The sequence below is a fragment of the Arachis hypogaea genome, chromosome 2 (genome assembly GCF_003086295.3).
Source record: "Arachis hypogaea cultivar Tifrunner chromosome 2, arahy.Tifrunner.gnm2.J5K5, whole genome shotgun sequence".
Classification (NCBI taxonomy): Eukaryota; Viridiplantae; Streptophyta; class Magnoliopsida; order Fabales; family Fabaceae; genus Arachis; species Arachis hypogaea.
Window position 1 is genome coordinate 84,768,945 of NC_092037.1, and position 16,459 is coordinate 84,785,403.

Here is a 16,459-nt window from a genome sequence, read left to right on the forward strand (position 1 = left end):
AAATAAAGTAATTATATAAAATTCTTAAACGCTATTTCTTTGGAACTTAACAATGCGATATTATATGAAAATCAATTTTTTCATTAATTTTTTAGATGGTGTGATTTTTTCATATTAGATACATGATATGATTCCCGAAACAATCATTTCATAAACATAAAATGTATGTCACAAATACCAAAGAAAACATGTATATTCTTTCTCTATTTTTCTTAATGTTCTTAAAATCGGTTCGAACTGGTCGGTCGAACCGAGAATCGTTAGTAAACACAGTTTGGACAATAAACAAAATCGTCCAATTCAAAAACCGAAGTTAAACCTTTAAACTGGCCGGAAACCAATCGGTCGAACCGAATCGTGATCCGGCCGGTTTTTTAATTTTGCAAAAAAAGTGAAAAATGCGTTTTGCTTGGCCCCCAAATGGAACCCTAAGACTCTTTCATCCAGACACCCACACTGCACTCATGGTTTTGAAAATTGGATTGGATTGGCCGGTTCAACTGGAAACCGGCGATGCAAACAGTCCGGTCCTTCGCCTATAACCGTCCACAAAGAAAAAATGCTGAAAAACCACCAAACCGGCCAAAAACCGGCCGGTTGGGCCGGACCGGTAACCATCCGGTTCGGATAAACAAAACAGATCCACTCCCCTCGTGACCAACCCCCCTCTTCCCCCAATCGTTCATTCACTTCATTTGTCACTTGAGAACTCTGAACCAAAGGAACCCTAGCCTTCCATCAGTCTATCGTCGCCGCCGTTCCCAGCTCCTAAGCGCCGCCGCCGTCCCCAGCTCCTCAGCACCGCCGCTTCTTCCTCTTCCCCGTGTCCGGAACCCAGTAACTCGGCAGGTCCTCTTCATCTTAGCTGGCTTCTCGACACGGAACCCAGGTTAGTGGCTTCTCGTCTTCGGTCTTGTTCTTCAATTTTTGTTCCATTTTTCTTCAATTCTTCTTCGGTCTTGGTTCTGAAGTTTGGTTCTTCAATTCTTCTTCTTCGGTCTTCAGTCTTGGTTTGAACTTTGAAGTTTGATACTGTCTTGTATTTGCTGGTTGCTCTGTTACTCACTTACTCTGTCTTGTATTTGTATGTATGGTTCTGACTTCTGATTGCTCTGTGACTCACTTACTGTGTTAAATACTTAAATCATGTATATTAAAATAAACTTACTCTGTTATATGATCATTTGTATCAATCAGAAATGTTTGTTTTACGGTTTTAAATGGCAAAGTGATGCGACAAGTGGGTGTGAAGGTTGTGGGGTTGGGAGCCTAAGGTTCACTGGATTCCTTAGAGAACAAAGCAACAGAATAACATGAGTTTTTGGATCAATTTACACTGTTCGAATGCTGAAACAAGTACTAAACTACTAAAACCATTCCTTTTTGTTTTTGCTTGAATTTTAGAAGAAAGAGCAATGTAATGTATTCCTATTTATGATTCCATAAGACCAAGGTTAAATTAACAATTTAGGTAGAGTTGAGTTTTGTTTATGAGTAATTAAATGTACGAAACAGGATTAGGATTGCTAATTTCTTTTGTGACTTTCATTGTTTTTTTTCCTTTGTTGTGCTGCCGGTTGTTGTTATGCTGCTCTTTTGTAATGGTTGTTGCTGAATGCCAAAAATGGAAATCAAATCAAATGCTGGTTGTTGCTGAATGAGTAGAGTACAAGTTTAGCGTATAGGTAGTTGGTGATATGTTATGCTTTCTTATTCAATGATTACTTGTTTTGTTGATACCTCAACTTGGAAACAACACTAGATCCCGTTTATGGTTTGCTCAGCAAGAAGAATCTCTTGCTAAGAGAGCTCTCTTACAACAGATGAACGCAACGCTGTCTAAGATTAAACCGAAAAGGTCATCTTGCAAGGTTCAAGTTCATGTTCAGTTAGCATAATACCACAGAATGATCAACATTTTCTAATTGAATTAGCTCAACATTCTTTTGAAATTGATAATCCTTTGTCTCCTGTTAACCCTCAAAGTCAAAATTTAATATTTAGATATTTTTTTTTACTATTTAACTTTTGAGTTTGTATTTTGATAATATCATATAAATTTGGTTGATGTTTTTTGTGTAGTGTTTTAAATTTAGAAGATATTTTAGGATGTTTATTTATAATTTATTTATTATTTTATTCTAAAACGATTTTTCCGGTTGAACCACTGGTTGGATCGGTTAGACCAGTAAACCAGTGAACTAGTGATTAGAACGGTTTGATGACCGGTCCGGTTTTCAGAACCTTGCACTGCACACACCCACTCTCGAGCCTCCCCTCCCTCCATTCTCACCTCTCGCTCTCACGGTCTCACCACGTTCAGTATCCCCCACGAGCTTCCGGCGCAACCTCCGTCTAGCCACCGTCGCTGTCGCAAGGTCCGTGGAAGTCACTCACCTGCACAGACCCGTGGTGCTAGCTTTCTGTTCGCACAACAAGCTTTCCTTTCAGCCGTCAAAATCGCAGCCACCGCCAGCGCCAGTTGCCGTCGCGAGTGTCTTCCTGCCAGCGCCAGCTCTGTTCGACCCTTCTACCCCAGTCACTGTTCCTGTCGCCGCCAGCTCTGCATTCTTCTCTGTCTTCCACTAACCCTAGGTATAAACCTAATTTGTTGTAATAATAATTGTTGAAGTATGATTAATTGTTGGTTCTAACTTCTAAACCTTGCTGTTATTACTTGAAGTATGATTAATTGTTGGTTCTACATCATTTCATTCAGCAACACCATTCGTATACGGGTCAACACCCATTTGAAGCATTATTAAATGATTTTTTTGAGATTCTGCTGGAATTTTTATTTTTTTTGGATTCTGTTAGTGCTACTCAGATTGAAATTTAAATCATTAATTAGCTCTGCTCCTGTGGTGTATTATACTGTTTTCTTATTTTGGATTGAATCATTGAATAATTAGTTGATTTATTTCAGTTAATCTTTGTTAAAATTACGCTGATTTAGTTCATTGCTTAACCTTGTTAACCTTGCTTTAGTTCTCAAGTTGCTTGCTGCTTCAATTTAAAGGGATTGTGAATTTTGGTTTAAGCTGTTATTGAAGTTTCCTTCGTTTGGGTGTTCTTCAGTTCCAAGTGAAACTTAGCCTTTGATTCTTTAAGCATACACGTTCAAGTTATTGTTCTCAACAATGCTGATTCTTAGATATTTCTTTCTTTGTTGCTTTGTTTTAAATATTCCTATAGGTGTTGTGTTGTTGCTGTGTTTTAAATGTTCCTTTGATTCTTTGTTGTGTTGTTGCTGTGTTGTCTTTCTTTTTACTTGAATGTTTGTATTGATTAGCTGTCTGAGGACCTGCACACCGACTTGCATTCTTGCAATAAAGCTTTCCATGTTAAAACGTTTTGGCATACAAAATGAATGTGGTTTGATAATTTCTAATTGATATAACTTAGTGTGGGATGAGCTAGAGATTACTCTGAAGGTGTTGGGAAGGAAAGGAGGTTATTGAGCAATTGGAGAGTTGACAGTGCTAGCCTTTTTTTTTGCTATTAATCATTGTGCTGAACTTGTTAAAATTGGTTTGAAAACTGTTAATTTATCTTGTTAAAATTATGTTTGAAAATTTTGTTAATCTTAGTTAAATATAGTTGATTTTTGTTAATCTTGGTGTGTTTATTTATATTTTATTTATTATTTTATTATAAAACGGCTATTTCGGTTGAACCACAGTTGAACTGGTTGGACCAATAAACCAGTGAACCAATCACTAGAACGGTTCAATGACCGGTTCGGTTTTTAGAACCTTGCATATATTTCTACTTCTTCAAAAAGCTGCAAATTAACTTTTTAAAAAGTTAAAAGCTTTTCCTAAAATTGTGCCAAACACGCGGTGACTTTTCATAATCCAAAAGTAAAAAAAAGTAGCTTCTGCTACTTCCTAAACGGGCTCATAATAACTTATGAAATATTCACGTGGTTTATATGTTTTATTTAGGTTAGAATTCAGATTGTTGATTATTCTGTTTGATTTTGATCTCTCTTGGTTGTTGATTTATGTTTGATTTCTGTTTGATTTTGATCTCTCTTGGTTGTTGATTAGAGAGAGAAGAAGGTTGATTGGTCGATGGAGGTGGAGCAACCTAAGCCAAAGCCAACGCCGAAGCGGTTTGTGAAGAACCAAATCCCCGATTACATCCTCAACGACGCAGCCCTCAACGCCGCCATCTCCGTTCTCCCTCACAACTACAACTTCGAGGTCCACAAATGCGTTTGGCGTGTTCTTTCCACCGGCGCCAAGCGCGTTGCCCTTCAGTTCCCCGAGGGCCTCCTCATGTACTCCCTCCCTCTCTCCGACATCCTCACTGCCTTCGCCGCCGTCGACCGCTGCTACGTTCTCGGTGATGTCACCTACGGCGCTTGTTGTGTCGACGACTTCTCCGCCGCTGCGCTCTCCGCCGACCTCCTCATCCACTATGGCCACAGCTGCCTTGTCCCCATCGATTCCACCACCATCCCCTGTCTCTACGTCTTCGTCGACATCAAAATCGACGTTTCCCATTTGGTTGATACCTTTAAATTGAACCTCGAATCTCGCGCCCAGAACCTTGTATTAGCTGGTACTATTCAGTTTGCATCTGCAATTAGGGCTGCGAAGCCGGAATTGGAGAAATCAGGGTTTAGTGTTTTGGTACCACAGTCCAAGCCTCTTTCGGCCGGTGAGGTTCTTGGCTGCACTGCTCCCAAGGTTTCATTAATGGATTCGTTTAGTGAGAATCCTGAGAATAGCGTTTTGGTATTTGTAGCTGATGGAAGGTTTCATCTTGAGGCGATCATGATAGCTAATCCTGGGATTAAAGCTTTTAGGTATGACCCTTACATTGGAAAGTTGTTTCTGGAAGAGTATGATCACGTGGGAATGAAGGAATCTAGGAAAGGTGCGATTTTGAGAGCGAGGGAGGAAGCTCGGAATTGGGGTGTTGTTTTGGGGACATTGGGTAGGCAAGGGAATCCTAAGATTCTGGAGAGATTGGAAAAGAATATGAAGGAAAAAGGGTTCTTTTATACTGTTTTCTTGATGTCTGAGATTAGCCCTGCAAGGATTGCATTGTTTGAGGACTCCGTGGATGCTTGGATTCAGATTGCTTGTCCTCGGTTATCGATTGATTGGGGTGATGCTTTTGGGAAACCAGTGCTCAATCCCTTCGAGGCAGAGATCGCGTTGGGGGTGATACCTGGCTGGTGGGAGAAGAAGAAAAATGTGTTGGTGGCAAAGGTGCAGGAAGGTTGTGAAGATGGTGGTGTAAGTTGCCAGAAGAGTGGTGATTCTTCTTGTGAGTGTAGCTGTGGAGAAGATGAAAATGGAAATGGAAAGAGCGATTTTGGTGGTGAATATCCAATGGACTATTATTCTCAAGATGGTGGGGAGTGGAATTCCTCTTATGTGAAGAAGTCCTCTCGTCCTGTAAGGAGAATTTCTGTATCTTCGGTTGCTATTAGTGCCATTTCTCAGCAGTCTTAAACTTTCTATAGGTTATAGATTTCGATATTTTGTTAGTTGCTGGATATTGGCTTTTGCCTCTAAACAACATTGGATGTTTAGGGAGAAAACATAGTATGATGTGATACAATAGAACACATCATCTCATGATGTGCAATTTGTTGTTTTACTAGTGTTAAACGGTGCGATGCACAATTTTATATTTAAATTTGACACGTTGAATCGAAAATATTTTATAATAATAAATATTCAGATATACTAATTGATCCTAATTATATTCTAACAATCAAAGTAGTTAAAATGTACTCAGTGAGTACTTTAAATTTATACGCACTTTTATCAAATAATAACTCCACTCCTTGAATTCTTGTTAGCATAATATATATACACAATTTTAGTCTATAAATACGCCAGCAGCGCAGTGCTTGCAACTCATATATAAAGCCATGGAGTCCGTACATCTAATTCAGAAAAACAATTTGAGTAAGTGCCTAAGAATTTAGTTTTAACATTTTATGTAGTGATCTAGATCATAAATGCCAATTGAAATACAAAGTGAACTACCATGAAAAAGGAAATAACTTCTTAGAAAATCATGACTGTTGAAAGAGTAGAAATCTGTTGTATAGCTAGCTACTCACTACATGAGAAGTAATCCTAATAACTGAAAATTTAATCCATGATGGTGATGGTGAAGAAGGCATACAAGGCTTGAAAGTAAAATGCTTTTTCCAGAAATCTTGTGTGTTGTGAGTTCATTTCTCTGTCAAATATATGGTTTTCTAGTTAGTGGCTTTGGGTTTTTCTATTGAATAAAATACAACATAGATGTTCATTCAATAATTCTCCTTTTTGCGTATTGTGTGTTTGATGGGTTATTGTTTTATCATAAATATAATTAGACTTTTTGTTCTTTCTATATATGCTATTTCTTTTTATTACATCCTGATCCTTATATTGGGATACAGTGCATTCAAGTTGCAAGGGTAAACTACAATATGGTGAGCAGACTAATAAGAGTGATGCTGATGAAGGGCTTAATGGTAATATGAGATCAGGATTCACTGATAGCCCCGACAAAATTATTATTACTCCTAAGACCTCTAAAAGAGGTTCCCAGCCTAAAGGGATTTTCAAGAGTCCTCCTCGCCCGGCCAACCGCATAGGGTTTAACTCTGTTCAGAGTTGCTCTAAGAGTGCCATAGCATTTTCACAGCAGCAGATGCACGATGTAGAATGTTTGACAATGAAACTCACAAAGGAATTGAAGTCAATGAAGGAAATTGTGGATGACATGTTACGATCTGAGTTCTGTCTAAATACATCACTGAGATATAAAGTAAATGAGGTATGATAATCCGAAACCTATTATCTTAAAGGATTTTGCTTAAATATTGGAAATTTGAATTGAAGCCTTGTTATATCCTTGTAGCTCGCATGAAGCTTATATCAGTGCTCTGATGATAGAAAAATGAAAAAAAGAAGAAAATGCTATGATGGCTAAATATGGTACAATTAATCTCTATGCTTGTATAATTGGTAAAACTATGAACAATTCTTGTCTTGGTTACATTTAAGAGTTATTTTCTTTTTTGGTGAAGCATGAGGTCGAAGGCTGAAATTCCTGAAAGGAACACAAGCTTTATCCTCTAAAGGATCAAATCGTGAAGTTAGAGCTTGCATAGTACATTACAAATAAACATCTCAAATAAAAATAGTATTTTTTATAAACAAATAAAAGGCCAACTAATCAAAGTTTCGCTTGGAAGTATACATTTGACATTTTTGGAATAGGTTTATACCCTCGTTGAAAAATTTTAGAAGCTTTAATTCGAGTAGTTGTTCCATGAGAATACTTTGTATAGTATATATGGTGTCTCTTGTGTGTGCTTTGCAACACTAGATTAGTTCTTGTAGATCTTGCTTGTTCTGCAATCTGGAAAGAGGGAGGAAACCAAATCTTTATGGCAATGTGCTATCTATGCTGCAATTCTAATGATAGATTTTGACAAGCAAGTTTGTGATATTTGTTGGATCTTTCATCTTTGGCCTCTCTATAGTGTAACACACATCACACATGATCTTACCAGAGGATTTTCTGTTCTAAATGATTATTTAGGCTCCTTTCGTAAAACTCTGTCTTCATTACAGTAATTGTTATTGTAATTGTAATATCTTCCCTTCATGTTCTGTGGCTCATGACACACTCCTTCTATGATTAGTACTGAGCAGATTATAGTGACTTCAGCTTTTGCTCTTGCTATTTAGGGCTGGAGCCATACTTGTCAATTGATGTATTTTGATATTTGTTGTTAATTATCGATAATTGATTTTTCAGGCAAGAATGGCTGTTAAAAATGCCACAAGAGCTGAAGAAGCTGCAAAACGATGCTTGTCTTTCATGGCAAGGGATTGCAACCGATGGTATGTTCTTCTTCCTCGGTCATAGTATTAATAGACTTGAAGCTCCTGATTTTAAAACAAGTTTATATGGTTTTCTATTTCCTTTTTCATGTTTGATTCATTATTGGATCCTTGATTAAATGCAGAAATTAAGTGAAGGTGGTCCTCCAGCGGCCCAAGAGGTAGTGCGAAAAGAAAGGAAAAAGATAGCATTTGCCGATGAAGCAGGTGGAAGATTGTGCGAGGTCAAGCTCTTTGAGGATGATGTGGTGTCTTTGCCAGATTCCAACTGAAAGGAACAACGCTTTAACGTTCCTTTCTCTTTATACTGAATTATTTGTCAGTCCCCACTCCCAGTGACAAGTTTAACTGGGGAGCATCCGAAATTGAATTCATTTGATTTGCTGTTGTAACAAAGCTGAGATAACTCAAATTTTACATGAGGAAATCCTGTATGTTTGTATGTAAAAAGTAACTTTTAATAATGTCTGAATACTCATTACTCAATACTCTCATGAGGTTAAGAATGATACTGTTCCAACTGCTGCAAGTCCATATTTTTCTATACAAAAATGCTTGCAAACTCACTGCAATGAGATCAAAGCTACGAATTTTTAATTTGTTTGTGTTGAAGACGCCAAGTGGCAATGGGAGATGAACAATGGTGGTGATGGTGAAGGAAGAAGGGCTTGCAATTTGTCCTAATAATTTTAGAGATGACTAGATGAGTTGTTTGTTTTCATCTATCTTTTCTTCCATCTCCCAAAATATAAAGGCTGATAGAATATAATTCACAATCGAAATAGTTATTATTCAAACCTACAGTAAATCAAAATATTATCGAAATATACAGAGTAGCATAATGTAGGAATTATTCACTTCAGTTTTGGATTGGCTCATTTTCCTTATCAATTGAAAGCAGGAAAAGATTCTGCTTTCTTTTTACATCCTTTATTTCTACTTTATATCTCATCTACTTCTTCATGCAGCTGCCATGCTCTTTCTTTGGACTTAACTTCTCTATGTGATGTCATCCATTGTTGAAGCATCAATTTCCATATATTCACAGCACCAGAATTTAACAACAATTAATGCGACCTAGGCATGCTGATGCTTAAACAAGTTCCTATTCCAACCAAAAAACAAGACCCTTGTTGCATAACAAAGTTTACAAAGCTACATAGTTTTCGGAAAACATTAAGGACAATGTTTGCGTTTCTGTTTCTTATTTATTTATCTTAATTCTAAAAATAAAATATAAAAATGAAAAATAAAATTTTATTATTTTCACAATTTTTTAAAAAATTTCTGAAAATAATTGAAAAATACATAATGAAAATTTAAACCAAACAAGTACTTACATGCTAATCATCCGGTGCAAGTTGAACTTTACTCTGAAGTCTATTTTTATTTATTTTGGACTTGACTTTAAACTGAAGTTTTGGATCTGAGTAAGTAGTAACTGAAGAACTTGTGCGGTTGGATTTGTTGTCGATCTCACATGGCACTAACAACATTCCTATACTTTGTCCATAGTAAATAACTTTTTGGTGTAAGTAGTATCCATCATAATTCATCATTTAATCTGTAATTATTTATTATAATAATTATTTTTAAATATTATGTCTCAAATTTTTTCTTATATATTTAAAATTTTAAATTTTGTCTCCTTAAAATTAGAATATTTAAATTTAAATTTAAACCAAACAAAATAAAAATAACAAACTAAAATTAAACTCTAACTAAATTAAAATTAAAATAATACTATTAAAATTAATTTTTTCGATTTTAAGACGGATATATATGATTTTTTTTATAATAATAAACATAATTATTTTTGGTTGAGTTTAGAATGTGTTAAAAAATTATTTAATATACAATTTTATAATTTTAGATATGTTAATTAATGTATACAATAACACTGTTGAACATTAGCCTAACAGTCACATTTGCTTTATGACAAACAATGTTTTCTTTTTCTTTGAGTATAAGGAGATTTTTATTTTGGAAAAGTATATGGAACAAAAGGTTACTAGCCAAAAATTAAACAAAATCAAAATTTAAAATTGATTAAGTAAACCTAATTGAAACCTATAAAAATCTTCATCTTTTCTCTCACATTAACCTACCCACCTCTAACAATCACACATACAGACTTCTTCCATTCTTCCCTCCCACCTCGAATTTTGCTTCCGCAAGCTCAAGTCTTTTCCGGCCACCACCCACCGCGCTGCTGTCAGAAAATCAACAGGGGTGTGTCTCTTCACCTTCCGATTCTTCGTATAAGAGAAATGGGTTAAAGTCAAAATCTAAATTTGATTCTGTTTCATCTAGTTCTGGTTCTTCCAATGGGTCTGAAGAGAGTTCATTGCCTTCAATGTTCAAACCAGCGAAAAAGGGTAACAATAATAATAACAAGAACAAAGTGAAAGTGAAGAATTCTGGTTCGGCGTCTTCACCTTCTCTTTCGCCACCTCGAAGAGCGGGGTGTTTCTGGTGCTCTCCGAGGAAGGATTCGAAGAAGAAGAGCAAGGAGGTTGATTGGAGTGTTCTTGGTTGGCACAAGGATGATGAGTTGCTTTCGGATTTGGGAAGCTTCTCGAGCAAGAAACAGCTGAAGATTCTTAAGAAGGCATTGAAGGAGGAACAGAAGATTAGCCGCATCATCATCACGACGTTGCTCTCTGTGTTTTGAGATATTAGGTGTCGTTTTAATGATTAAAGAGACCGCAAATTACACAATTATAGAAATATAAAAAAAACATTTATTTAGTATGAAAAAAAAAACATCCTAATACTTAATAAAAGAAATATACAGTTATATTTTAGCAAAAATAATTAAATATCTATAAAATTTTTTTAAAAAAATATGAAATTCTTAAAGAAATAGAGACATTCACATTTGCAATATAAAAAAATTCGAAAAATATATAAAAAAAAATCCATTTAGTATGAAAAAGAAACATTCTGATACTTAGCAGAAGAAACATTCATATATATTAACTCGTAGAGATTTCGGATTCACCCAAAGATATTTGGCTGATTTTTTGCTAATACCATTTTGGTTTCCTAGCATTGTTCTTTTATTTTATTAGTTTTGTACGTGTAGTTCAAAAAATTTGTTTAACAACCTTGTTTCTGGACTTTACTGTAGAAGAAATGCTATATATTATATTGAGCTGTTCCCAAACCAATACAACAAAAGAGAATAAATTTTTTCTTATTATTTGTGTTAAAAAAATATTTATGTTAAAAAAATATAAGCACAAATTTGATGAATTTTAGATGTGTACTAAAAGTATTTTATAAGTTATCTTAATATTTTGGATATCTTAAAAAATTATTTATGTAAAAAAGATATAAACACAAATTTGAATGAATTTTAGATGTGTATCAAAAGTATTTTGTGTGTTGTATGTCTTATTATTTTATATGTGTTATGAATAGGGGTGGTAAATGGAGAAATCTGACCTATTCCGTTCTGCCTTGCCTAGTGAGGCGGTCCTGAATTCCTTTTCTACCTCGTCTAGCGGCGAACTGGCGGGTTAAGTCCGTCAAATTTTTTTTATCAACCATTAAATATTAAACAATATATATAATAATTTCACAATCATTTCAATAAATTTATAATTTCTAAAGAGATAAAAAAAATTATAATTTTTAAATTCACAAACATTAAAGTCTTTATAATCATAAATATGTAATAAACATAATTATAAACCAAATTGTTTGAAACAAAATAATAAAATCAATATTGTCCTAAGCAAAATAAATATTGTCCAAAATATATAATTAAACATCTTCAAGTTTATAATCAATCAAACATAAAGCATAATTCAAAATATAACTTAGAACATCTTCAATTATCATTTTTATCCTCTTGTAGATCAATAACATCATAAAAATTTATAAAAAAAGACCCTGGCAAAAAAAAAAAAAACGCCTAACCCGGAGGGAACGCCCACTCCGTCCTGTCGAAACCCGTCAAAGCCCATGGATTAGGCAATACAGATTAGACGGGCTTTTTAAGTTTAGTTGTCTCAAATTTTCAATCCAACCTACCTTTTTTGACAAGTTACGCGAACCGGTCTAGCGAGTTACGCAGGCCAGTCCGATAAAGTTTGCCCTATTTGCCACCCCTAATTATGAATATATATATATATATATATATATATATATATATATATAATAATAATAATAATAATAATAATAATAATAAATACAAACAAATTAATCACACGAGAAATACCATTAATGATTTGAAATGTTAATATAATGTTAAATATCAATTTCTACTAATGCCTATGATAGTACATGTTCTTTGTGAAACTAACGAATAAAATAATTGAAGGTGCAGATTTTGTGAAAAAAAAAATCTTAAATTTTTGTAAATAGTAAAAAGTAAAACAAAAAAACTTAAATAAAAAACTAAAACTATAAATGAATGATTATTTACTTTGTCAAAAGAATAAAGAATCGCAATTATAAACCACATAATAATAAAGAGCACTAAAATACAATAACGAATATTAGTAGTTACACATAAAAGTAAAATAACGTGAATAAAGTAACTTGAATGACTAATTTTCTAAAAAATGTAAAATATAAAAAATAGTTACTTACCGATGTTAAATATTTGTATTTTTTAAATTTAAATTAAATAAAAATATTAATAATTGTTAAAATTTAAGAAATATAATTAAAAAAATTAAAAAATAATATAATAAAATTATTAAATTTAAAGACTGTTCTTGCAAGGATACTATTGCCGAGCTATATGTCGGTTCCTTGTTGATCGAGGTGAGTTCGGTGATCTTGGTTGGGTAGGTTGTATTCTCATGAACTCGGACCCGAGCGTAATACCTGCAAAAAGGACTCCGACGCCCAAGTCAGTGAAAGAATAAACTAAATAAAGGATATAAGTGATAGTAGGTGTAGTTCGAAGTATGTTGTGTGTTTTTCATTTAAATCCTAGGCCTGGCTTTATAACCTAGTCTGTTTGCTTTGTGGTCGGTTAATTTCTGAGATTTTTGGTTGATAAGGTCCGAGATCGTGGTGATTTGAGTCCGAGATTGAGTGGGACGTTCCGAGTTTGAGATCTACGGAGAGTGATGTGTTGGAATAGAGTCGTCATGCCAAGGTATTGCTCGGTTTCATCCGAGATTATGGAAGTACGGTACACAGCCCCCAAGCTTGACTTGGTGTGGTTGCAGCAAGTTGAACTTTTTGTTGGATTTATACCTCGGCATTTTAAGGTGAGATACTGGAGCCCCCAAGCTCAACGTGTGTTTTGGGCTGTAAAAGAAATGGGTTTAAGAAAAATAAAAGTAGATTTAAATTTAAAAAGGTTTTTGCCTTGTAAATTGGGCTGCAATAAATTTACATGCTTAGCTATAATGGAACCAGACCGTTTTGAATTTGGGTGCATAATTGTTGCTGTTTCAACTTCCCACTAAAATAGTGGGTTGCAATTAAACCTGCGTCGTTTTCGGAACACAAACTTCAGTTTGCAAAAAGGTTTCGATAAGTTCTCAAGAGACATGTCTTACGGAGGTTAATTTTCTGTCTTTTGGTCTCTCCTGCTTTGTTTTATTTCTTCCTTCTTATTAATCTCTAAAAGAATGGTCAAAGAGAAGGAGAATGAAAATGTGAAGGTTGTTGAAGTAAAAAAGAAAAATCCTTATCATTGGGTTCACGATGACGTGAAGACTCGTGCTTTGTCGTTTTGTGATCTGGAGTCGCTTCGTTTTTTAAATGTTCCAAGGTTTGTTAGGAGTGGGTCTAATATCTGTGTTGAGCTGATCCCTTGTTCTAGCGAGGAGATGGTTTGTGAGAGGCGGGGGGACTAGAGTTACTTCTATATGGTATATCCCCTGTTTGACTGAGCTGCATGTGAGGTTTTCATTTTCAGATTTTGAGTGTAGGGTTTTAACTCAGTTGAACTGTGCCCCATCACAGTTACATCCGAATTCATGGGCTTTTCTGCGCGCTTTCGAGGTCTTGATGGGTTTTCTGGATTTTTCCCTTTCACTGAATGTTTTCTTTACCTTGTTTCAGTCTAAAGGGGTTCGTAAGGGGTTATGGGTTTGTTTAAGTAGTTTTCCTGGTTGTTCCCTCTTCTTGTTATATAAATCCTCTTTTAAGAATTTCAAGTCAATGTTCGTCAAGGTTTGGTCTTTGGAGTCTGTATATCCTTTTTATTTAGATGGCGAGATGATAGAAAATTTTCCTTTGATCTGGTGCTCAGAACCTTTACAAATTCTTGAAGAAAATGAGAAAAGTGAGGAAGATGACTGTCTGTTAGAGTTTCTTATCGAAAATTTTGCTGCGGGAATGTTTGTGTATTCCCAATTTATTGAAATTTGAAGCCGAAAATGACGTTAAAGGGCTGGAATTGTACATAGGTAACTCTGTTTTTTTGTGCTTTTATTTTCTTTAGCTTCGTGGTTGTTGACCTTGTATTGTTTATTTTTTTTTTATATTGTAGGTAGGAGGTTGCCGAATCTGAATGCCGCCAAGTTCCAAGCGCATTGGAAGAAGAAGGGTAAGAAAGGTGTCAGTGTTTCTGGTGCTGTGAAAGATACGGATGGGGATGTTGCCTTTTCTGCTGCTCAGGTTCCTCCTTCTCCAAAAAGGACTAGGACTGAGTCAAAAAAGTCTTTAGAAGTGATTTTTGAGGGTGATCAGAGTGCTACTGTGAGGTCTGTTTTTGAAAGGCAGCGTCGCTTGCATGGTTTTCTACCTGGTGCCAACTTGCATTCATTATGGAGCGATCAGTTTCCGTTTGCCGAGCTTGCAGATCATGTTTCTCAGTATCCTGCGGATATGGCTCTTACTCGTTGTACAGGGCTTGAAGGAATGGGCAAGTTTATTCAAGTAGATTTTTGCCGATTTACTTGTGTTTTCTTTCATATTTTCTAGTTTGTTTCTATTGGTAAGGTTGTCGTCTTTGTAGGTTGTCGCTTCTCGGTTGTTATGTGTTGGGCGTACTACCGAGTTGTTAAGTTCGGAGCAGCAGGTGGTGATTGAGAAGGCTGCATCTCTTGAGCGTTTACTGAAAGAAAAGGAAGGAGTCGTTGTTGACGTTACTGCTAAGATGAAAGAGTAAGAAGGTGAGTTGGAGGAACTACAGGAACATGTTAGGCTGCTGAGGAAAGAAAAAGAAGACAAAGTGGGGCGTCTTCAGGAGCAGATTAGACTGCTACAAGTTGAATCTAAGGAAAATGACAAGACTAAAGGTGAAATGGCTGCTCGTCTGACTGAGCTTGAGGAGGAAAAGGTGGATATGTTTGTAGCTGGGTTTGACCGTGCTGTCAGCCAAGTTTCATTGTTTTCCCCAAATTTTGACATTGGGAAGCTCAATGTGGCGAAGATTGTTTGTTAACGGCCAGCTTGCTAACGATGAAGGTGTCGAAGATCAAGCTAAGAGTGTTCCTCCTCCTTGAAAAAAATATTTATGTTGTTTTGTAAATTTCCAATTTAATCGGAGTATTTTGAATTCTGTTTCCGACGTTGTTGGTGTCGGTGTTTGACTTTTGTTTGTAGATATTAGTTATAGCCTTTGCGTGCTAGTTTAATTGACGTTTCCGACCTTGTGGGGTCGGTTTGTTATGTTAGTTTTAATTTGCAATTCCGATTAGCTGGTTTAACTGATATGCTTTCAACGTTGTTTAGAAATATGTATAGCTAGGATGAAAGCGATATTGATTGATGCAATTTTGAACTTCTTGACATATGAGGTGGTCAGCCTCGTTAAAACCTGTCCGAGTAAAACCCTCTTTAGGAAAAAACCTCGTGATCAGGAAAAAGAGTACCTGGCTAGCTCATACTTACATCGAAAAATCAACTATAGTAATTTTTTAGGGATGAAATGTTCCAAGTGTTGGGGATGGGCATTCCTTCTAATGTCTCTAGGCAGTATGCTCCTTTTCCGATGACTTTAGAGATTCGGAAAGGGCTTTCCCAATTGGCGGCCAGCTTCCTATGTCCTGGTGGTTTTCGAACTTTCTCTATTTTTCGCAGGACCAAGTTTCCTTCTCGGAGTGTTCTCGGTCTTACTCGTTTATTATACTGTCTCCTTATTGTTGCTTGCGTTGCTTGCTGTCTTAGTTCGGCCAGGCTTCGTTCCTCATGTATTAGGTTGAGCTCGGTCGATCTATTGTCTAAGTTGTCTTGTTCATTGAAGTACTCGGTTCGACTCGATCCTTGGCTAATTTCGATTGGAATCATGCAGTCTGCACCATATACCAGTTGGAATGGGCTTTCATTTGTTGTTGTGTGAGGTGTTGTGTTATAGCTCCACAATACCTCTGGTATGAGCTCGGCCCATTGTCTTTTAGCATCTGTTAACTTTTTTTCAATGCCTGCAAGATGACTTTGTTAGCTACCTCTGCGAGCCCATTGGTTTGTGGGTGTTCGACAGAGGAAAAAAGGTGTTTAATATGTAGGTCTGTGAGATATGATGCAATTTTTTATTTGTGAATTGTCTACCATTATCAGATACAATTTCTCTAGGTAAACCAAATCTGCATATGATTGACTTCCAAATGAAATTTTGTATCTTTTCGGCTGTGATTTTTGCGAGAGGCTGCGCTTCTACCCATTTT

General features: G+C 35.8%; 1 protein-coding gene and 1 pseudogene across 1 annotated transcript; both read left to right on the forward strand.

Annotated features, from left to right (window-relative positions):
- Nucleotides 1-661: 661 nt before the first annotated feature.
- Nucleotides 662-5,679, forward strand: LOC112748548 (uncharacterized; annotated as a pseudogene).
- Nucleotides 5,680-5,783: 104 nt separating this feature from the next.
- Nucleotides 5,784-8,396, forward strand: LOC112748564 (uncharacterized). The gene is made up of 4 exons (XM_025796794.3): nt 5,784-5,933; nt 6,419-6,798; nt 7,789-7,874; nt 8,000-8,396. Coding segments are annotated over exons 1-4 (504 nt in total). The 5' UTR covers nt 5,784-5,896; the 3' UTR covers nt 8,001-8,396.
- Nucleotides 8,397-16,459: the final 8,063 nt, after the last annotated feature.